The 23,292-nt window shown below is 35.5% G+C and overlaps 2 protein-coding genes across 4 annotated transcripts in view; both read left to right on the top strand.

The window, feature by feature from the left end:
• Nucleotides 1–1,462: 1,462 nt before the first annotated feature.
• On the top strand, nucleotides 1,463–21,952 carry wdhd1 (WD repeat and HMG-box DNA binding protein 1). 3 transcript variants are annotated; one of them, XM_051132566.1, is made up of 26 exons: nucleotides 1,463–1,565; nucleotides 2,314–2,409; nucleotides 2,520–2,631; nucleotides 2,804–2,955; nucleotides 4,069–4,180; nucleotides 4,756–4,806; nucleotides 5,160–5,255; nucleotides 5,434–5,526; nucleotides 5,750–5,856; nucleotides 6,013–6,166; nucleotides 9,162–9,369; nucleotides 9,478–9,650; nucleotides 9,760–9,944; nucleotides 12,913–13,154; nucleotides 13,567–13,704; nucleotides 14,371–14,527; nucleotides 14,629–14,743; nucleotides 14,965–15,096; nucleotides 15,305–15,504; nucleotides 17,144–17,289; nucleotides 17,519–17,575; nucleotides 18,005–18,036; nucleotides 18,152–18,319; nucleotides 18,616–18,755; nucleotides 20,515–20,650; nucleotides 21,416–21,952. In XM_051132566.1, exons 2-26 carry the CDS (start codon nucleotides 2,333–2,335, stop codon nucleotides 21,578–21,580), a joined length of 3,348 nt encoding a protein of 1,115 aa, XP_050988523.1. In that variant the 5' UTR covers nucleotides 1,463–1,565; nucleotides 2,314–2,332; the 3' UTR covers nucleotides 21,581–21,952. The 3 variants fall into 3 exon arrangements, with proteins under 3 accessions (XP_050988523.1, XP_050988521.1, XP_050988522.1); XM_051132564.1 differs by having other exon boundaries at nucleotides 1,495–1,565; nucleotides 2,289–2,409; XM_051132565.1 differs by having other exon boundaries at nucleotides 1,499–1,565; nucleotides 2,292–2,409.
• A 469-nt stretch (nucleotides 21,953–22,421) lies between these two features.
• gch1 (GTP cyclohydrolase 1) overlaps nucleotides 22,422–23,292 on the top strand; it is a 16,915-nt gene continuing 16,044 nt past the window's right edge. The window contains exon 1 of the mRNA XM_051132583.1: nucleotides 22,422–22,897. Coding sequence (XP_050988540.1) covers nucleotides 22,540–22,897 — 358 coding nt within the window. The 5' untranslated portion in view covers nucleotides 22,422–22,539. The remainder of the gene's footprint in view (nucleotides 22,898–23,292) is intronic.

Below are 23,292 nucleotides of genomic sequence, written 5' to 3'. Positions count from 1 at the left end.
TGTTACCTGTGGAAACGGGTCATCCCAGTTTGTGGAAAAAGAGACCCGGTTGTTCCATCTAGTGACAGTTTTTCCTATTGTAGTACTTACCAGGTTCCACTAGATGGCAGACTTGTAAAACCGACTTGGCACTTTCTAACTACTAGGTTATTTATCTGTGTTGTATATTAGAGCTAAACAGTGCCTAAACCATTTCTGTCTGAGTTGCAAAACATTGTCAGTATATTATTTAATAGATCTGTCCAGTATAACCAAGCAGTACTAAAGCAATTCAACCACATATTGTACAAATTTTCAATAAAAACAAGCAATAGAATGAACAAGTAAATTGAGACTGTGCTGTGGTTTATATCTAATCTCCACTCAGATCATGTTTTATCACAAGCTTTTGCTGGGTGAATTTAACTGCTATTCATGAATCGCTCAAGAATTTTAATGTTCTATGATTTAAAGACTATCTGGGTGCATTTATGTGAACAAAATATGTGTTCTTTAACAAAATATGGAATGATTATCGCATACAACTTAGGTTTAGTTAAAGATATTATCATGATTTAGCTAAAAGTCTTTGTCTTTAGTACATTTATTTGCTCACCTTGGAAAACTGATTCCCAGTTGACTGAGACAGGAACCATAACTATTGATCCGCCAAACCCATTGATGTTAATTATTAATGTTCCTGAGATGATCAAATCTTCATTATGAATTTGAGGTGAAGCATCTTTATCTTGAGCTCATACATTTATAGTTCATATTATATGAAATACTGTAAGAATTTCTGAAGACAAAACAGTGATGTTACAATCATAATTACAAATGTTATACTATTGATTTTCTGTTGTTGTTGTTGTTGTTGTTTTGTGTGTGTGTGTGTGTGTGTGTTGGTATTGGCTTTCACAACTTAGGTGATTTCAGATTTTACTAACCTATTCAGGGACATTAGGGCTCTACAGTGTAGTCAAATCTGGACACACATGCACAAAAGACAGAAACTAAATGATGCAGAGATGACCTGCCCCAATGTGGCCATTAATCTTATAATATTCGGTATTACATTTCAGTCTACGAGCAGATACAAGAGCTGCTTCCTGGAGTAGCCTACATATCAGATTATTCAACAAACAGACAATGAGGATAATTTGTCTATTCTCATGTAGAGGACTAAACGACGTACAACCCCAGGCTGTAATACATCATTGATGCTCATTACTCAATTCAGACAGTTTTGCTGCAGGCATTTCCAGTTGCTGTTCGATATTTGTTAAAAACGATAACATTATTTTTTACATGCACCTCGAACATTTTAAAATAATGGTGACTATTGAAAATGCCTGACTGATTCATTTATAACAATAAATAATTAGTTTTAATTTACTTTTAATGCAAAATTAATATATCTAACGTCAAAATACGTCAGACGTAAGGTGGGACTAACACGCTGACTCAGCCAATGGCATTTGAGAAAAGTTAACGGTCCATCCCACTTTTAAACGTCACGGTTGTCAGCGCGGGAGATGTGAGCGAGTGTGGCGCTGAATATAGAGAAATACCGCCAAACTAAAGCTGTAAGTACTGCGTGATTAAAACATGTATGCAGAATGTGTTGTTATTCGATTATATTTGATTATATTTTGATTATATTTGCGGCCATTTGAAGACTTCTGTTTTTATTCCGCGGTTGTTGGTAGTTTTGCTTGTAAACTAGCTGATGTAGCAGCACATATGAACCTCTTTGTATTTAAAAGATCATGTTATTTGTCTGAACTTGAGATAATATTAGCTTTATTTTAGTGAAAGCTGTCTATGTTTGCATCACAAGCCATCAGCTGTTATGTCAAATTACATAATTTACATTTTGGTTGAACAGTGTCGTTTGTACACATGATCATAGACGTTGTTTTCCTTGTTGCACCATTTTGGGATGTTAAATATTATACATATTTATTTATTTGTTTATGTATTTATTTACGATTATACAATTAAATTAAGATTTTGTAATTATACATTGTATATTACTACTGAATTTATAGTGCTGCTTTCATTATCAAATTATGATTAACTAATTTGAAAATGTTTATGAATGTTCCATTGGACTATAAAACTTGATATAGAGTATAACAGGGAAAATCTATATTAATTTATATAAGTTGGAATTATTTTTCTACTTATTTATTTAATCATGTATTTATTTCTTATTATTCTTGCACATTTTACCACTGTTCTGTATGTAATAGTAGTGTTTATTATTGTTGTTTTTGTTATTTATTTATTTTTACCTATTTTACCAGCAGACATTTTCCGTCCTGTATCTAGTTGTCCTCCTGTGAGCATCATGCCGTGTGAAAGGAAGCCCATGCGTTATGGACACTCAGAAGGCCACACTGATGTCTGCTTTGATGATAAGGGAAAGTAAGTGACCTTTTTTTAATGATCACTCATGTACTTTTGACTTCAGACTTGCCTGTAGTTGATGTTGACCATACTATGTATTTTTTCGAACACCTTATGATGTTTTCTAGGTGTATTGTGACCTGTGGGAGTGACGGTGATGTCCGCATTTGGGAAAGTCTTGATGACGACGATCCCAAGTCCATAAATGTCGGGGAGAAGGTCTATTCTGTAGCCTTGAAGGTGAGTTAACATTTGTTTTAGTGTTTTTTATTTCTCAGTTTATTATAGTGGTATAATTACATTAATAAAGCTACAGCAAGTTTTTCCCGTTAACACCTGAAAATGGTCAATTAAATTAGAATCCTGTTAATTTTACTGTTCTTTAAATGTCAGTGTTTATTTTTCCCTACAGAATGGAAAGTTAGTTACAGCAGTTTCCAACAACACCGTTCAGATTCACACTTTCCCAGAGGGAGATCCAGATGGCATTCTCACTCGATTCACCACCAACGCAAACCACGTCACCTTCAACAGCAGCGGGTCAAGAGTGGCTGCCGGCTCAAGGTATGACTCGTCTTTAGTCCTTATCTTCCTACATTTGTGTTGTAAAGCATGTTTATGTTTCAGGGTGACCAAATGTCCTCTGTTTACCCTGATTTTAAAATTGCATAAAATGTCTGGTCATTTAATTTTTTCAATTGTTTTTATATTTATTAGTAATGACTAAAAAATTTATTTGACCGATAGTGAGCAGGCATTGTGCATAATTGACCAGTCCTGGTGTGTGAGAAGTTAGGATCTACAGAGAACGGTCTAAGCAGCGCGAATACATGTACATCTAATGTGTAAGGACTGTAGAGAGTGTGTCAGTAGGAAAACAGCCAAAACCCAGACATTTTGGGCAATTCATAAATCCTGGCTAGGATTAAAAAAAAGCTTTATAGTCACACTATTATGTCTTATTTTCATGCTTTTAGACATTAGGGGTGTAAATCAGACGGTTCATCACGATACAACGATACTGATTCTCATACCCAGCAATACGGGATTTCCCGAAGTATGATATGATTATTATACGATTCAATTCAAGAGTATATTAAACAATGTTTAGATATTTGATCAATGTATTGATAATCATTACACGCCTATTAGATAGACTTGCGCCGATATATGATAATATGATATGTTAATGAAAATGCATGGTTTTATAAGCATTTTTAGTAGCAGTTTATTAGAAAAAAAAAATTGGTGATGTAAAAGTTTAATAGATTTAGCATTTAATATTGCAATTTAAAAATCGCTGTGCTTTTGATCGACACCAGTGCGAAGACGAAGCGTCTTCGATTGTTTCATGATTAGTTGTGTTTGGCTAAATAGCTGTTTTCTGGATATATGGATTGTTTTAAGCGGATGCATCACGGATGAAGGCAGCGAGCATGTCACTGCATTGATTGAGCAGTTTTACCCCGCTGCCGATGCTTGAATATTGATGCAGGCAGCGCTGGCAGCTGAGCTCCAAACAGGTTATTTGATTTTTTTCTTCCTTTAGAGGTCGGAAATGAGTTTTCATTTATTTCCCCACTTCAGATCAGAAAGATCTGCAGCGCCAATATGAGCCTCTGCTGGGCTGAAAATAGTGGAGAATGAAGGTGCTAATTTTGGCGTTCTGTTTTCCAGTGACTTTATTGTGAAGATAGTGGAGGTAGTGGACAGCAGTCAGCAGAAGACCCTACGTGGACATGACGCTCCAGTCCTCAGTGTGGCTCTTGACCCTTCTGATGAGTTTCTTGTGAGTGTCATGGTGCCTTTTAATGGTCAGCGGTTATTTTTGAATGTGGCCAAATTAGAAATAGATCATTAATTAGTTCATAGTGTCATATTTATTGCATATGCTACCATTTTTTTGAACTAAATTAATACTTTTACTCAGCAAGGATGCGTTCATTTGATCAAAAGTGACAGTAAAAACATTTATATTTCAAATAAATTGTGTTCTTTTGAAGTTTATCAAAAAATTCTGAGTTCTTATTGTTATTCTTATTTAGAGTAATGATGCTGAAAATTTAGTTTTGTGTCACAGGAATAAATTACATTTTAAAATATATGCAAATAGAAAACTGTTGTAGCAGTATTTCACAATGTTACTGTTTTACTGTATTTTTAATCAAATAAATGCAGCCTTGGTGAGTATAAGAGACACTTTCATATACATCAAAAGAATCTTATTGACTCCAAAACTTTAGAACAGTATTGGATGTGTGGTGTTTGTGATGTTTAATGTGTTCTGATGAATATTTGTCAATTAAATATTAAGTGTTGGTTCATATTTAGTCATTTTACTATGCTGATGTCACTTCCTTACAGGCTTCCTCCAGCTGTGATGGATCAGTTACTGTGTGGTCTATTGAGTCACAGGTATGAGGCCTTGTTAGTTTTTATTACATTGGAAAAACATGTACAATGTGGTCCAAAAGTCATAGAGAACTAGTGAAAATGCTTCTTTATTACATTTATTCTTTATTCTACAATTCTTTTGTAGTGATACTGTCAGGGTAATAATTTAAATTATGTTGTAAAATCAGCTGAATTCAGATTTCATTAATTTTCGAATTTCAAAAATGTGAAAATTAATTTTAAAAAACAAACAGAATACTCTGCAATTTTATCTCAACCTTTCTTTGTTCTAAAATTTTAAATACATTTTAAAAAATGGTTTAAATGTATTTTAGATCTAATGCAAAACTGGTGAACCCTTTCATGTGTTTTAGACTCAAGTAGCTCAATGGAAAATTCTCCAGAAGTCGAGTGACGTGAGCAATGCCAAGTCTCTCTGTAGGCTTGCATGGCAGCCTCGTTCTGGAAAGGTATTGAAAATTCCACGTTTAAATACGGCCCCTTCAGACTTAAATTCAATTTACATTTTAAAGTTTTCTTTAGCTGCTTCCTATATGAGCACATGAATCAATCTCTGTCAGCTATACAGCTCCTGTCACGTGTTTCTTTTAAGAGTCATGACATTTAAGATTACGTTTTTTTTTGTAGCTGCTTGCTGTACCGGTGGACTTGACAATTCAACTGTATGACAGAAACACATGGACACATGTCAGCACGCTCTCTGATGACCTCATAACACAGGTCAGTTGAAAACGACTCGGCAATTTACAGTGGAACAGTTAAAAGCAATATAATTAAAAAAAGGTCATTTAAAGGTTATGAAAACCTTTATTAGCATTACAATTGTGTATTAACCTTTCGCTCACTGTATCAGATGAGATAATGCACTGTGCGGTAAAAGTTGCACGTTATATTGCAGTGCATAATGTTATGAACCATTCTTTCCGTTTCTTTCTCTTCCCAGGTTGTTAATGTTGTGGTCTGGTCGCCGTGTGGGAAGTTTCTGGCTGCTGGAACTGTTGGCGGAAACCTCTTAATTTGGGATGTAGAGGCCAAACTGTGTATTGAGAGGTTACATTCACATTTATTATTGCTCTATACATCTAATATAACTGTGCACAATGTTGTGTGCATTAAGGATGTTTTTAGAAAGAATGTCCTGCTACTAGTTATTTCAGACTGTATAGTCTGTGTAGCAATAATGTTGTTGATTTTGTACCATTATAGACAGAAACACGAGAAAGGGTTCACTGTATGCGGGATGGCGTGGCATCCCTCAGGAGGCCGGATTGCTTACACTGACACCGAGGGCTGCCTCGGGCTCCTGGAAGGCGTGGCATCCTCTTCGCCGTCCTCTTCCTCTACTGTCCAAAGCACCAAGGTCAGTCGTCCCATAAGGCTCTCGCCTTTTTCTTCCCGATCATACTATGCCAGAAATAGCATCACTAATGTAAAGTCATGATGGGTGTGTAAGGATCTTTAGGTGACCTTTATGTGCCTATATCTGCAGCTTGATTATTTTTAAAATACTGACATCATTCTTTGTCTGTATATTTGTTAATATGTAAAATATAAAATATATGTACATACACTGCCATTTAAAAATTTGGGATCTCTTATGCTCAAAGTTTAATTTTTTTGATCAAAAATACAGAAAAAGTAATATGTATCATGTGATGTTTTTTCTCTGATGCAAAGCTAGAAATCTTTTTTTAACAATAGCAATTAAATGCATCCTTGCTGAATGAAAGTATTACTTTCTTTCAAAAAAAAGAAAGAAAAAATTAATTTACTTTTTTACCCCAAAAATAAATGAGTAATAATGCTAAAAATTCAGCTTTGCGTCACACAAATAAATTATGTTTTAAGGTATATTAAAATAGGAAACCACTTCTTTATATTGCAATAATATTTCACAATATAATGTTTTCTCTGTATTTTTAATCAAATAAATGCAGCCCTGATGAGCAGAAATGACTTCTTTAAAAAAACATAAAAAAATCTTACTGATCCCAAACTTTTGAACAACAGTGTACATGTATTAATAATAATAATGTGTAATAATATTGAAATACTACATCAGTTCATGTTCATTCAGGTAGTTAAAAGTATTATAACATCTTTATATATTTTTACTAAAACATGCATGAATTGTCAATTCATATAATGTCTCATATAATGTTTTTTTTTTTTTTTTTTTTTTTTTTTTTGTTTTTTGGGGAAGCGAAATTTAATTGTAATTTAAATTTTTGTAAATTGTAACTTTAATTCTATATAAAAATTGCAATTTAATCTGCTATTTAAAATGCAAAACAGGTTTGCTTAAAAGGCTGTGCAATTTGGACTACTTTTTTTTTTTTTTTTAAAACCACTATTTTCTCTTTCAAACTTTCAAATAGCATCTTTAGGTTATAATAACATTAAAAATTCAGATTTTGATTTTCAAAGATTTATTATAAAATCATTTTTTTTCCCAAAATGCAATACATCCATTAGGGCTCTACACTTACTTTTCTTTTTAGGAGCACTTTCTAATCAATAATCAGAAAAACTGATCAAAAATTTGCTATCCCATTACAAGGTGATATTTGACTCCTTAAAGTGAATTAAAGAGGAATTTTGTTACCTTTGTAATGGCATTTTTTTTTTTTTTTTTTTTTACCTTTAATTAAAAGTATGCCATCTTTTATGTCAAATTGTAAATATATTATATTTTATAAGCTTATATTTATACAATTTCTAATTAAAACAACAGAATAAGTTACCAATCAAATGAAATCAGTATGAATAAAATTCCTTTGTAAAGAGGTAGCACAAAAGAACACAGAAGTGGCTTTTATTGAGGCTCAGTAATGGCATAAGTGCAATCAAATTCATAAATTCTTGTTGAGATTAGTGTTTTAAATATACAATTATGAACATAGAAATATTAAATGATTTCAATAACTAAAAAGAAGATAAAAAATGAAACTAATATTGCCAGTAGGTGGCGGCAAGTCACTGATTTAATTTCCGAATCATATCATTCATTTGATTCGTTCGAACGGCTGATTTATAAATGGGTAATTGATTCATTGACTCACTAGAAAACGCACGTTCATTCATAAACGTAACACCGCTGTGTTTGAATGGAGATGCACAGCGGCTCAGTGGTGACTTTATTTCAAACTATTTATGATGAAATAAAGCAAAATCAACCAATAGTGTTATAGTCAGACAATGCAAGCTGCTTAATATTAACTTCTTGTTTATTTAGCTGTTGTATTAAATCAATATCTCATTTACAAACTCCCTTAAAAATAATTAAAAGCTGTCACTCATCTTAGTTCATCGCGTTCTCACAAAGTTCCATTATAATCAACGAAACTCTCTACACTGCACAATTAATCTCTTATTTACACTTCTCTACACTTTGTTTATGAAAGGATATGTGACCCTGGACCACAAAACCAGTCTTAAGTCGCTGGGGTATATTTGTAGCAATAGCCAAAAATACATTGTATGGGTCAAAATTATTGATTTTTCTTTTATGGCCAAAATCATTAGGAAATTAAGTTAAGATAATGTTCCATTAAGATATTTTGTAAAATTCCTGCTGTAAATGTATGAAAACTTAATTTTTGATTAGTAATATACATTGTTAAGAACATTATTTGAAAAACTTTAAAGGTGATTTTTCTCAATATTTTGATTTTTTTTTTGCACCCTCAGATTTTTAAATGGTTGTGTCTCTGCCAAATATTGTGCTCTCCTAACAAACTATATATCAATAAAAAGTGTATTTATTCAGCTTTCATATGATGTATAAATCTTATGACCCTTGCGACTGATTTTGTGATCCTGGGTCACATATGTCAGATATGTCTGTGAGACGTTACTCAACGTTGAAAACTAGGATGCGGGGTGTATTCAAAGCGCCGCCTTTGCTGTTTACAATGCGTGAAATGCTGTGCTGTGATTGGCTGAGCGGATGTATCACATTTTGCAGAGAAGGGAGACTGGCGTTTGTCGCAGTTTGGAAAAAAGGGGAAAAAACATGACAGAATAACACGGCGGATATGTGTAAAATGAAAAACTGCCTTTTCAGTACCGACCAGATACAATACTGATTTTGGCAGGAACTCAGTTTTGTAAAAAGTGGCGTTTATTGCGTTTTGGAACCAAACTCTTCACATATATATATATATATATATATATATATATTTGACAATTTTATTTATCTTTGAAATTTAATATGCCCATTCGGTTTTATTTTAACTAATCGTGCAGTTACTATTATTACTATTATTATATTAAAGTTATTGTGGTGGTGTTAACCTTTTTCTTTTCAATTTAGTTTACACTTGTTTTTTTTGTTTTTTCCTGGTAATGTTTAGGCCACTGCGGCTAAAGAAACAAATGATTATGATGACCTGTTTGATGAGGATGATGACCGGATGCTAGACGAGGGCATGAGTGACTCGCGGTCTCCAGTGAAGAAACCCGTCATGGAGGATGATGATGACGACGACGATGACCTCATGCCTGCCACTGGCAGACTGCGGAACAGGGGGTCCTTCCTGGATGACGATGACAATTCTCAAGGTATTAGTCGTCACCGCAAAGGAAGTAGTGCAGGCAGTTACTTCAATTCAAGGATGTTATTAGTAGATTAAAGTCCTTTAATTAAAGGTAAAATGTTTTGTTCTTAAGGTCCAGGCTCTGTAAAACTGGACGGAGTTCCAGAGGAGGACGCCAGCAGTGCTATTCTTCCTGCTGTGGTTCCTGCAGTGTCCCATCCTGTATATGATGGTCCCATGCCCACTCAACCTCAAAAGGCTTTCCAACCAGGATCCACCCCAGTGCACCTCATGCATCGTTTTATGGTAAAGAAAAGCCATAACTGTAGTCGATTCAGTAAATGTTTGGAAATCTGGATGTGATTTGTTTAAATTTAAGAAGGTCTTGTAAAGTCCTTACGTTCATCTTTCTCAGATGTGGAACTCTGTGGGTATCGTCCGTGGCTATAACGATGATCAAGACAACGCCATTGATGTGGAGTTTCACGATACTGCAATCCATCACGCCATGCATCTCACTAACACCCTGGGCCACACAATGGCCGATCTGTCCCAGGAGGCCGTGCTTCTGGCCTGTGAGGGAACTGATGAGCTTGCCAGGTACAAGATCTTAGTTTTAATAATTGACTTTAGTTTCTTTAATTTGGACACATTCAGTGAATTCAAAGTTCTTTTGTATTCAACGGGGCTGCTTCATAGTAATCAGATTACAGTGGACCTTGCTCTGTAGTTTCCCCATTTGCCCTCAACTGATTGCTCTTGTTTACAAAGCAAATTTGCACTTTGACTCCATTTTTATTTGCAGACCTGCTAATCCAGTAGTAAATTATCTGCCTCCAAATTAAATTAATAAATGACAGTATGCGTCATTAGAATAATAAAAATTAAAATATTAATATAAAGAAACCACCCAGTGTTTTTTTTGTTACTGGGAACTGTTTTTCTGTGGAAATGTAATAATGATACCAGTGTTGTAACTTTATCATACCCTCATATTCAGGTAATTTTCAGAGTCAGTTCCTTAAACATAATGACAAAATAAATTTGTTTTCATTGTTTCTGACAAATGGAATCTTTACAAATAAGGTTATGACACCAAAAACTTAACTTAACTTTAATAACTAATTCACATTTTAATATTGTTAGGCAGGTAAACACACTACACAGTGTTTACTGTATAAATATTGATTTAATCCTTATTAAAGTTATTCAGTCAAGAGCAATTACAATTGCAAAAAAAAAAAATTGTGATGTTTTCAAACATATAATATTGAATATTTGCTTTGGAAATTATTAAAGATACTTTAATAATTACTTTAACAAGTTACTGTCAATGATTGAGTCGATTCAGTTGATTCAGTCAAACAGATGATTCATTCAGGAGTGAAGCATTTGACTGACTTAAGTGAGTCGATTCAACCGATTCACTAAACAAATCCATTCAGAAAGCTGGGGGGGGGGAAATTATATATATAATTTTTTTTTTTTTTTTTTTTTTTTTTTTTTGATTATGTCATTTATATATACAAGGGCATTTGCTTTTCATAAAGTGAGGTACATAGTCAATAGTCAATAATGACTATCATTAAAACAACAGTAGTTGTAGACAATATATCACACAGTCATACGATGTACACTGGCCCGATCGGACAAGTGACAATTCACGCTGGCAGCCATTGGGCGGTCCTTATTGTTGAGCCCTATATTTTAAAAGGAGACTTAATGTGCCCCTTTTTGCAAGATGTAAGTCTCAGGTGTCCCCAGAATGTGTCTTTGAAGGTTTAGCTCAAGAAGGCCATAGATCATTTTAGGGATGTGCGGTATAGTATATATTTTATACTCTGCTGTTCTGAAGTTCACCAGTGCTTCCCAAATTGCTGCAAAATGGGTAAATGTGCCATCAGAACAATGCGATGGATTATCAAACAGATGGAACTCCATCAACATGCTTGAAAATGGTAAATAAAGAACAGTAGAAGTGAAATATGGGATTATTTTGCATACAAAACATGATAAAATTGAACTAGCTGACCTTACTGCACCTGTATGTAAGCTGTGCTATAAATTATGTGTTGCCACAGGAGGCAATGCATCAAATCTTGCCAAGCAATTGGCAATTTCTCTCTTGCTCCTCCTGATCTTTAATGCGAATTTAGAGATTGACAGGTGAGTGCATCATTTATCATCCAGAAATTCAGTTTTAATAAATTTTATTGACAACTGATCAACGCACATACCTAAGATGTGATGCAGAGTAAACATGAAAGCTCAAATGTCCGTGACACCAGTTTAGCTTTTGGACATATGATATTTGCACTTGCATTTCAAACAATCAAATATTAATTGAATTTAAATGAAGCAAGCGTTTTGGTGTATTAATTATAATATCCTTATTTGAAGGGAATGTTTTAGTCGAGAGAGATTTATATGTAATGCCTTCTTTAGTCTGAAATCTGAAAACAATCGGAGAGAGAGAAAATAGTGTGATTTTTGAATACTTTGACTGTTAGAATAACACTTTACAGTAAAGCAAACCTCGTTAAAATTTATTAGGTTAGCTGACCTAACAGTATTACAGCACTTATTTATCTAGGCCAATAACTAGTTAAAAATGAACTAATACATGTTTAGTATGTTAACATTACTTACTAAATTTTCAATTCTCTTATCTTTTGAGGCTGGTTATTTGTTACCTGTGGTATCGATTTAGTATCGATACTGAGGGATCACATTCTGGTATCGTATAGGGATGTGTGGGTCTAGTCGACTAAACGGTACAGCTCCTACTAGTCGACACTGAAAACAATAGTCGACTACACAACAGGGAAAAAATATATGATTTTATCATTGAAATTGGCATAATTTTAACTTTTTTTCACATTTAAAACAACTCGGGTTGCTGTGAGCGCAGATGCGCTGTATGTCAGCGCACTAACCAAGATGCTATTGCCACTGATACTCTTTCATGTCTTATTGCGCTTAAACTGTCAAACTGTCAAAGTTTATGTTAAAAAAAACAAGCTACAAAACAGTTGGGTATGTCTGAGAGTAAACAGCTGGTAAAGAAATTGCATGTTTATATTAGATATATTTGGCAGCAGCATAATATACAGTAAATAAATCAATAAATCCACTGCTCTCTTGTCTCCTCTGAGGCTGGGACTCTAAATAGTGGTCTGTGCAGCTAACGATAGAACAGTTAGCATGCTTCGCTCAAAGTTTTGCCATGGTTTCAGAACTGGTGCATCGTTGTCACTTGTGAAAATATAATGGCGGCGCCATGGGTGGAAACATTATAATAAGATCCCCTTCCTACGTCAATGGGAAGCGAAATCAGAGCATCCTTTTTTTTTTTTTTTTTTTTTTTTTTTTTTTTTTCCGCAAGTTTGCAGAGAAAGGCTTACCAAAAAAATGTACTGAGTTGTTCTTTTCACATTTTCTAGGTTGGTAAATGCACTGGGGATGTGATTATAGCACTTAAACATGGTAGAAGTCAGACTTTCATATCACCTTTAATAGAAAATGTTCACTTATCTTCATATTTGCTTCTCTCTCTCTCTCTCAACAGTAAGATCCAGTGTTTGCATTTCTCATGCTGGGACACTCATAAGGACTGGATAGTGGATCTTCCGAAAGGAGAGGATGTTCGTGCATTGTGTTTGGGTCAGGGCTGGGCAGCAGTGGCCACCAGTGCTCTGATGGTCAGGCTGTTCTCCACTGGTGGAGTGCAGAAGGAGATCTTTAGCCTGCCTGGAGCTGTGGTCTGCATGGCAGGACACGGAGAGCAGCTCCTCATTGTGTATCACAGAGGTATGGATGCGTGCCACTCTACTTTAACTCAAGCACTGGTTTCTGAACAACTAGAAGCCTTGTTATGTATATTCAGTGTTTTAGTTTGTTACATGCTGGTGCCTATAATTTGTTTGCAATTCAGACATAAATACCTTTTTAGTTCTGAGATGGTGCCTTCTAATAATTAATAAAAATTGATCGGAAAAGCAGCTGTAAAGAAGAAATCACATTTTAACACCGTCATAGTAATAAAAATGGCACATCTGTGAACACTTTTGAGTGATGACTCAGATGGAATTAATGTTTTTTTTTTTTTTTTTTTTTTTTTTTTTTTTTTTTCAACTGGTGAAATGAGCAATCTGAACAACCTGAATCGCTTGTGCTTTGTGGCTGCAAATTGGTTAAGCTTGATTGTCATGCATGTCGTCAGGTACTGGGTTTGATGGAGATCAGGCCCTTGGCATACAGCTGCTCCAGCTCGGGCGCAAGAGAAGACAGGTCATGCATGGAGAACCATTGCCTCTCTCACGGAAGTCCTACCTGGCATGGATGGGCTTCACTGCAGAGGGTGAGTCACCTTTACTGCATTTTCTTTCTGTTGTTTGATAGTTAAGGAAATGAAAAAATGAACAAAGCAGTAATATTGTAATATTAACTTAAATTTCCTGATAGTTGTCCTATGCTACACTATTGTTAAAAAGTAGTAAAGTTGTTTTTTTTGGAGCAGGGAGGCATAAATTGATCAAAGGTTGTAGAAAAGCTATTAATAATGTTACTAAAAATTTTATTTTTACATAAATGCCATTCTTTTCATTCATTCAGAGAATCCTAAAAGATATTACAATTTTCACAGCTGTTTTCAACATTAATGATAATAAGAAATGTTTCTTAAGCACCAAATCAGCATATTAGAATGATTTATGTCGGATCATGTTACACTGAAGACTGGAGTAATGATGCTGAAAAGTCAGCTTTGCGGTCACAGGAAACATTTACATTTAAAATGTATATTATGTAGTCGAAAACATTTATTTTACGTTAAGTAAAACTTACTGACCCCTTATTAAACACATGAACTATAAATTATGCATACATATCACTTCAAAGCTAATCAACATGGACAAAAAGCCACAAACCTGTGATATGATTTTATGGAGTTTCTTTATTGTTCTAGTGGAGTAGTAAATAACAGATGAAGTTTTGATAATTATGTCTTATTTTTTTTTTTCTTCAGGAACCCCGTGCTGTATTGACTCAGAGGGTGTTGTACGTTTGCTGAACCGGACTCTGGGGAACACGTGGACTCCTGTCTGTAACACCAGAGAGAGCTGCAAGAGCAAATCAGACCATTACTGGGTTGTTGGGGTTCATGAGAATCCGCAGCAGCTCAGGTGCGTCTTTGTCTGCATGTGTTTTCCTTGATTCACAAATGTCACATTAATCCAAATCAAAATTCCAAGCAGCCAATGAAAGTGGGGATCGTCTCTTTCAGGTGTATCCCATGTAAAGGCTCACGTTTCCCACCCACCCTACCTCGCCCTGCTGTGGCTGTCTTACCCTTTAACCTGCCTTATTGCCAGACCACCACAGAAAAAGGCCAAATGGAGGTACGAGATAAAAGCTGAGAAATTTATGTGAACTGTAGTATCCTGTAGGGATGAGCACTGTAGTAATTCATACCTATTTTATTTAATTTTTTGTTGTGCCCATTCCTATCTTGGCAGTTCGTTGCTTGTCTGATTTTCTTCATCAGCTTTTTTTTTTTTTTTTTTTTTTAAACTGTGTATTGTACATGAAATAAGACAGATGCTCTGTTTATGTTTTGTAGGAGCAGTACTGGCGGTCCGTACTCTTTCATAACCACTATAGCTTTCTGTCATCCAGCGGTTATGAAATTGACAGCGAGGGTCAGTCCCAGGCTGAGAAAGAGCAGCAGGAACTGCTAATGAAGATGTTCGCTGTAAGTCATTCATGTGGCCAGAGCAGGAAGTTAAAGCCTGGCTAAATTCAATCCCATATGCCTGGATTGAATTTCTGTAAAACAATTCTGGAATGTCATAAATCAGAACTCTTCTTTGAAGCATGTGCGTCATTTGATCAGATTATTTTTTTATTTGAACTGTCTTTCTAGTCATCTCATATTTTCTATGCTGTTTGTGTGGCGACAGCTGTCGTGTAAACTGGAGCGTGAGTTCCGGTGCGTGGAGCTGGCTGAGATGATGACTCACAGCGTTGTGACGCTCGCCATCCGTTATGCCTCCCGTTCCAGACGCATGGCACTGGCACAGAGACTCAGTGAACTTGCCTTGGAAAAGGCCAATCAGTTTCAGGAGGAGGAGCAGGAAGAAGAAGAGCCAGTCTATCAGAGGTTAGCATGTAATTCTGGGAAATATTAATATTTTTTTTCTATTCATTTAAATTCTTTCAGTGCCACTGCATGCATGTCTGTCTATCTATCTATCTGTCTATCTATCTATCTATCTGTCTATCTATCGAAGTCAAAAGTTTACATACAACTTGCAGAATCTGCAAAATGTTACTTATTTTACCAAAATAAGTGGAATTATACAAAATGCATGTTCCTTTTTTTTTAGTACTGACCTGAATAAGATATTTTACTTAAAAGACGTTTACATATAGTCCACAAGAGAAAATAATAGTTCAATTTATAAAAATACACTTGATTCTTAATACTGTGTTGTTACCTGAATGATCCACATCTGTTTTTTGTTTTTTTTTAGTTGTTCGTGAGTCCCTTGTTTGTCCTGAACAAACTGCCTGTTGTTCTTAAGTCCTTCAAGTCCCACAGATTCTTTTTTTCAGCATTTTTGTGTATTTGAACCCTTTCCAACAATGACTGTGTGATTTGATCCATCTTTTCACACTGAGGACAACTGAGGGACTCATATGCAACTATTTTTTTGGAAGGGGGGGTGTTTTCTGCTTTTTTTCTATATAGGACGGTGGAGCTTGACAGGAAACTACTGGGAGAGAGAGGGGGGTAGGATTGTGAAAGGTCCACAAGGCGGATTTGAACACGGGACACTCGAAGCGCAACTGTGCCATATGTTGGCTCGCTGCCCACAAGGCTGTCGACGCCAACACATATGCAACTATTACAGAAGGTTCAAACACTCCCTGATGCTTTAGAAGGAAAAACGATGCATTAAGAGCCAGGGGGTGAAAACTTTTTAACGGAATGAAGATGTGTACATTTTTTTTTATTTTGTCCAAATATCATAATTTTTCATTTAGTAATGCCCTCCAGAAGTTACAGAAGATACTTTCATGTTCCCCAGAAGACAAAATATGTTAAATGTACCCTGATCTTCAAATCCAAAAAGTTTTCACCCCCCAGGTCTTTGCATCGTTTTTCCTTCTGAAGCATCAGTGTGTGTTTGAACCTTCTGTAATCGTTGCATATGAGTCCCTCGGTTGTCCTCAATGTGAAAAGTGGGATCTTTAAATCATACAGTTATTGTTGGAAAGGGTTCCAGTACACCTAAATTTGGAAAAACCAAAGTATTTGTGGGATCTGAAGGACTTTTCTGATGGACAGCAGGCTGTTTAACTGTTCAGGACAAACAAGGGATTCATGAACAGCTATCACTTAAAAAAAAAACAAAAAAAAAACCTGTGGATCATTCAGGTAACAACAGTATTAAGAATCAAGGGGATGTAAACTTTTGAACACGGTAATTTTTATAAATTCATCTTATTTTCTCTTGTGGACTATATGTAAACATCTTTTGTGTGAAATGTCTTAAAGTCGTTACTAAATTAAAAAAAAAAACATGAATTTTGTTTGATCCCCTCTTATTTTGGTAAAATAATTAACATTTTGCAGATTCTGACTATCTGTATCTGACTGTAAACTGTATCTATCTTCACGGCTAGAAAAATGCCCTTTTCAGAAGAAGTAATGGAAATAGATTAAGCAAAAGTTGTGTAAACTATTAAAAATGGTGATGCCAACATACAGTGATGTTTTGTTTCTGTATGTTCAGCCACACCAGTAGAGAATACAGAGGATCCAATCAGATGAGCAGCAGACAAGCACAAGTAGAGAATGGCTGTGAGGAAGAGGAGGAGGAAGAATATCCACAGGAGGAGCAAATGGATGCAGAAGAATCAACAGAGACCAGGAAGCCAAGTAAATATGCTAATTTGTCCTCCATACTCATATCATGAGTACATGAAAAGTACAATATATTAAATCAAATGCTCTTTGCATATCAGTTATACATTTTTTGATCTTTAAAATTAAAGCTTTGTGAGTCTCAAATCCTGCAGTAGGCACAGCTATAAGAATATAAAATGCATTTTTAAATGGTTTGAATTTTTGAGTTGGTTTTTGGTATAAACATATTTTGGCTTTCCAGGTTTGAATCCATTTAAAAAGGGAGGAAAGTCACCTGAAAAGGCATCTCCCAAACCCGGTGAGTAGAATATACAAATAGATTATAAAAGATTTCACTAAACTGAAAAATTGTTAGATCAGATGAATATGAAAAATGGAAAATAGTTTTAAAATCATGGAAAAACTAAAAATAATATGATGAATTTGACAGAATTTGGTGTCGAGTAGAATATGAAAATAGAATATTAAAAAGATTTCAATGAATGAAGAAATTGATAAATCCAATGAATATAAAAAAATGTTAAAAAACATGGAAAAACTAAAAATAAAATGTTGAATTTGCTAGTTGTTTTTTTTTTTTTTTAAATAAATTATCAAATTGCAGCTTTGGGTTTTTCTTTCTACATGATTTCTTTGGCTTATTTCAGAGTTATTTAATATGCATTAAATGGGTCGCCATTATATATGAGTGTCTGTTGACAATTAAAATTGTGCTTGTGTGTCACAGTGAGCAAAGAAGGACGTGTGAACCCTTTTAAGGTTAGAACTGCACAATTTTTAATTAAATTAAGCTCCTTTTAAGTTTTGTGTTTTAATACTAATGAAGCATTTTTACATTTTTACAATATATAAAAATACAAATTTCAATGTGCAGGTGTCCGGTGCAGGAAAGTCATCAAGCTCTCCAGCTGGTCAGCCCAGAACGACCAATGTATTGGATAGCATGACGATGTCCAGCAGAAAACCCGCACCTCTCGGCGGCACATCGAAACAGGGCAAAGCCCCAGTTCTGAAGCCCCTGGCACCCAAACCCAAGTCCAAGGTACAGTTTGTTGCTCAAATACAAATGTTCTCCAGCCCTGCATGGTCACACACCCTGTCTGACCCCATTAAACTCACTGTGCCAGGGATGACCTGATTATCCAGGATCCTTTCCTCCAGAATATTTAGTTCTGCAGGTAGAACATGTTCAACTGAAATGTCAGAGGTCTTTCTACTGGAATATGAACAACATTATGTTCTTTAGCCGATGTGCTAGACACAAAAATCTATTCTTGTACGTAATAGATATTCAGATTTTTTTGAGTTAGTATTCATTTGCAAGGCTCTGTTTTTCAGACCCAGGCCACTCTGCTGCAAATGAGTGCCTCTAAGGGAAGCAGTAAGAAACTGGACGACAGCCAATCGGAAGCAGAGAAAGTGAAACCGGCCCCTGCAGCTACACCTCCAGTGTCAGTGGAGAATATTGAAAACAGAAAGTAAGATAGAACACAATCTTTTATAATGTGAGAACATCAGAGATCACTGTACTAATTATTAGTGCTGTGCAATGATTAATCGCTATTAATCGCATCCAAAATAAATAAAAGTTTTTGTTTACATAATACATGTGTGTGTACTGTGTATATTTATTATGCAGATATAAATACGCACAGTATTTATTTTGGAAGTAGTAATGTTTACATGTATATATTTTTATTGATATAATTAATATTAAATATAAATATTTAATATATAAACAACATTTTTCTCAAATAAATCCATCCATGTGTATTTATATATACAAAATAAATATACATAACACCCACACACACACATTATGTAAACACAAAATTCTATTTTAAATGCGATTAATCGTTGCACAGCACTACTAATTATCAAATTTAGAGATGTATTAGAAATTTTAGAGAATTTTTAGGACAACCCTGTCTAAGTAAAATCAGGTGTGCTTGGGGAAAAAAAAAAGGAACGTTTGCAGTCAGATATAGATCAAGAGTCGGTTATTTGAATAAAAGAAATGAGCCTTGATACAGTGTTCATATATTAGGTTAATGCTAATGCTGATAATTCAGAGTTTATTTTTATTGTTAGTCAATGTTTAATTCCAGTAGTTGTGTATTTTTATTTGTTTTTTGTTTGTTTTTTAAATGGTGTATATATTTATTTCACTGCAAACAGCAAAGAAAGGGTTTTTTTAATGAATTGCTTCCAAAAACCTGTTAAAATGCTGAATAGTCAATTAAATTTATAGTCGTTATTAGGGCCCTGTAATTTCTGTGATGTGGAAAGCACAGACAGAATTAGTCAAAATTCAGTCAAAATTAAGGTTTCGTGTAACTTGGAGAAAGTGACAAATGTATTACTTAATGTAATAATAGTACTACTAACAATAAAAAAAAAAAGTAACTTTTTTTTTTTTTTAAAGGAATATTTAGCATAAAAATTATTTACCAGAAATAATTCCATCTCAGTTAAAGATTGCAGAATTACAGATGCATGAAACCATTAAACCAGAAAAATAATGGAAAACAGAGAATATGGTAAAAATAACACTGAATTTGAAGGGGATAAAAAAAAACACACAGGGCCCTAAAAATGTAATTTTTAAACAGCATAAAAAAAAATATGCTGTTTAAAAAGTTTCATGATTTCAATAAATTGGAAATTGTATTTATTTATTTTTAATTTAGCCATTAAAACAGACTCTAGAAAAGACTGTGTGTGTGTGTGTGTGTGTGTGTGTGTGTGTGTGTGTGTGTGTGTGTACTTGTTTTTGCTACATTGTGGGGACCAAATGGTCCCCACAAGGATAGTAAAACCTGAATTTTTTGACATTGTGGGGACCGGCTTGAGGTCCCCATGGGTACAAAAGCTTATAAATCATACAGAATGAGATTTTTTGAGAAAGTAAAAATGCAGAAAGTTTTCTGTAAGGGTTAGGTTTAGGGGTAGGGTTAGGGTAAGGGGATAGAAAATACAGTGTGGACAGTATACAAACCATTGCGCCTATGGAGATTCCCCACAAAGATAATAAACCAGACGTGTGTGTGTGTGTGTGTGTGTGTGTGTGTGTGTGTATATATATATATATGTGTATATATATATATATATATATATAGAGAGAGAGAGAGAGATAGATAGTCATTGCCAGATGACAGGTCAAGGAACTGTTGTTTGTTTTAGTGTTTTGTTTACAGTCTTACAGGAAGTTGTATAACTACAATTTACTTCCTTCAGGCCGAAAACTGGCTTTCAGCTATGGCTTGAGGAGAATAGGAAGAGCATTCTCGCAGACAATCCTGATTTTGAAGAAATGGATGTTATCAAGGAAGGCATGGGGCGTTTCCGCACTCTTACGGCAGAGGAGAGACTGGTAAGACATTTCATGCTTATTGGAGCATGTGACACATTTGAACCACAACTATTTACAAATTACTAAAGTAAATACTTCAGACTATTATTAAATGCAGGAAATTTACCTAGGAATTTCCCCGTTTGCGTTTTCTTGCACATGTACTGGTTATGAAACAGACTTCATTGATTCAATTTCCTCTATTTTTTAATATGCTTCTAAAGCTCTAAGCCAATTTATCCATGACAGCGCTGTTCATTAGCAAGTATCCTCCTGTTTTTTGATCTCCACTTACCTGTGTATGTGTGTGGGTTTTCTAAACACTTATGTGCTCCTGTATGAACAGTCTGTTCGTGACCCCGCACCCACAGGGCCACTCAGCACAGGGCAGAATGACTCTTCACACACTCCAGCCTGGAGGGGGAATGGTTAGGATGCCTGTTGCTCTGGAAACCCAGGCTGGGGGTGTGTGCTGCACTCATTGATCTTATGTTAATGACATGGGGGTGGCATCAGGGGCTGAAAGAGTGCGTTACAATGATGAATGGCGTGCAGCGTGATGGGGGAACGTGGAAAAAGGACCCCGGTGCTCATATGTGAAATTGGTCCAGTGACTCATCATGGTCATCTGCTATTGTTTACTTGAACCGTGAACAAATGCATTTGGGTTTGCGGTGGTTGTCAGTCATTTTTAATTACAATAACAAGCTTATTTAAATTGTGCTTGTGTAATTTTGCATGCATGTGCATGAATGTGCATAAATTCTTCTTTATCGTTTTAATCAGAATTGGACTGAGAAAGCAAAGGGTGACTCCGACCCCAAAAAACGAAAGCGTGAAGATGAAGGACAAGCAGATGAACAAATGGAGTCAGATGAGGCCAGTGCCAAGAAGAAAAAGCCACTGGATACTTCAGCTAAACTCTCTGCTTTTGCATTTAACAAAGAATAGTACTTAGCATGAATTTGGTTAACGCCTTTATGATTTTTTTTTTTTTTTTTTTTTTTTCATTTTATTTTAATATTGCTTTTGGAGGAACTTTTAAAAACAAATGTTTGTTTACTGTAATTCTCTGACCTTATTCTGTCAAAAAGGCTGGCTGCTCATTTGTTCTCCATCATTTCTCTCAAGTTTGAGCTCTTTTGAAAGCACTGTGTCATTTGCATTTGAAATGAAGCAAAGTCTCTTTAAGCAACTTGCAGTATGACAAGTCGGGTTTACCAACAAGCGATAGTGATATTCTGAATGCTTTGTACATATGTTTTTGTGAAGTTTTGTACTGTATGTAAAACAAATAATCATAATAAAAGCTAAAATATTACATTTTTGAGTCTTCTGTGCTGTTTTTTTTTTCTAAACGTTTAGCTGAAAGTACAGTGTTGCTTGCGCACCAGTGATGTAATGAAGGGCATCCTTCAATTGTGAATTGAGTGGTTTTCTGATGTTAATCAAAGGTCACTGAACTGATTTTGCAACCACAGACATAAAATGAAACTGATCTGAACTGACAAGTTACCAGCTGTACAACCTCATGGTTGCATGGTGCATTTTACTTCAAAAGTACTGCTTTTATTTTTTAGGTCTAGTCAATCCCCTTAGGTGGTTTGATCTGCCCCAAGACATCACTTTGATGTAAATAAGAGATCTCATCCTCTTACTAGATACAGGTGGCCTGACGCAAGCACGTCTCTCGACCAATAGGAACGTGGCTCCGTGACGCTGACACGACCGTCGACCAATAGGAACACGCACGGATTAGCCAATGTTTATAAAACCCCGACAGTCCGTGTAAGAGCGCTGAGTTTGACAGGGATATAACAACCGTTGAACTTGACACAAGTTTGCCTGTTACACCTTAAACTGCACTAAAACCGACTTTGAGGACCCCAAGCTGTCACTTTCAGGCAATCATGGAGCGCTCCAAACAGAAACAAATGAATCAAGATGAGAATGAAACAGATGCCGCGATCAATGGACACTTTGACGGACGGGTGAAGATTCCCGGATGGAGCGCCGTTGGTGGTGGCGGTGCCGCCGGGAGCCAGAGCAGCACCGTGCCGTCCTCCAGCGTGATGGAGAGCTGGAGGGAAGAACGCACTCGAAGTCTGGAAGACAATGAAATTAGCCTGCCGAGCATCGCCGCGGCTTACACCAATATTCTCAAGGGGCTCGGGGAAGATCCGCAGCGGCAGGGACTGCTCAAAACTCCGTGGAGAGCCGCCACTGCCATGCAGTTCTTCACCAAGGGTTATCAGGAAAAAATCATCGGTGAGTTGTCTAACGGTGTGACAGCTGTTGAGGTGTTTATTTTTACGTTATTGGTGCATTAAATGCATCTAAAATGATTTTTAACATCATTACAAGCTTTTCCCCTGTTCCCCAGTTCTGACAGATATGTCTCTGAGAAACTTTCTAAGCGAAATTTTGACACTTAAAACGAAATAAACATACTACCAATAAAACATGTTTTTTAGTTAACTGTTTTTGAAAGTTAACTTAACGGTTTACAGCATTTTACAGGATTTTTATGACATTAAGGGGGCGTTCACAGAGGTGTTCCTGTGTTCAAAAATACATAACGCCAGGCAATGGGACATAATGTAGGGTTGTAAAAGTTGTAGTTTATCCAGAAGTGAAAATTATGTCGTCATTTACTTATCCAA

The sequence above is a fragment of the Labeo rohita genome, chromosome 17 (assembly GCF_022985175.1).
Source record: "Labeo rohita strain BAU-BD-2019 chromosome 17, IGBB_LRoh.1.0, whole genome shotgun sequence".
NCBI classification, from domain to species: domain Eukaryota; kingdom Metazoa; phylum Chordata; class Actinopteri; order Cypriniformes; family Cyprinidae; genus Labeo; species Labeo rohita.
This window is presented reverse-complemented; position numbering and strand designations above follow the sequence as displayed.

Bases quoted from the DNA above. Each gene is read 5' to 3' on its own strand.
- wdhd1 (XM_051132566.1), top strand. From the start codon at position 2,333: ATGCCGTGTGAAAGGAAGCCCATGCGTTATGGACACTCAGAAGGCCAC. The intron at 2,632-2,803 runs GTGAGTTAACAT...TTTTCCCTACAG, and splicing joins TCTATTCTGTAGCCTTGAAG to AATGGAAAGTTAGTTACAGC. The intron at 5,256-5,433 runs GTATTGAAAATT...TTTTTTTTGTAG, and splicing joins GGCAGCCTCGTTCTGGAAAG to CTGCTTGCTGTACCGGTGGA.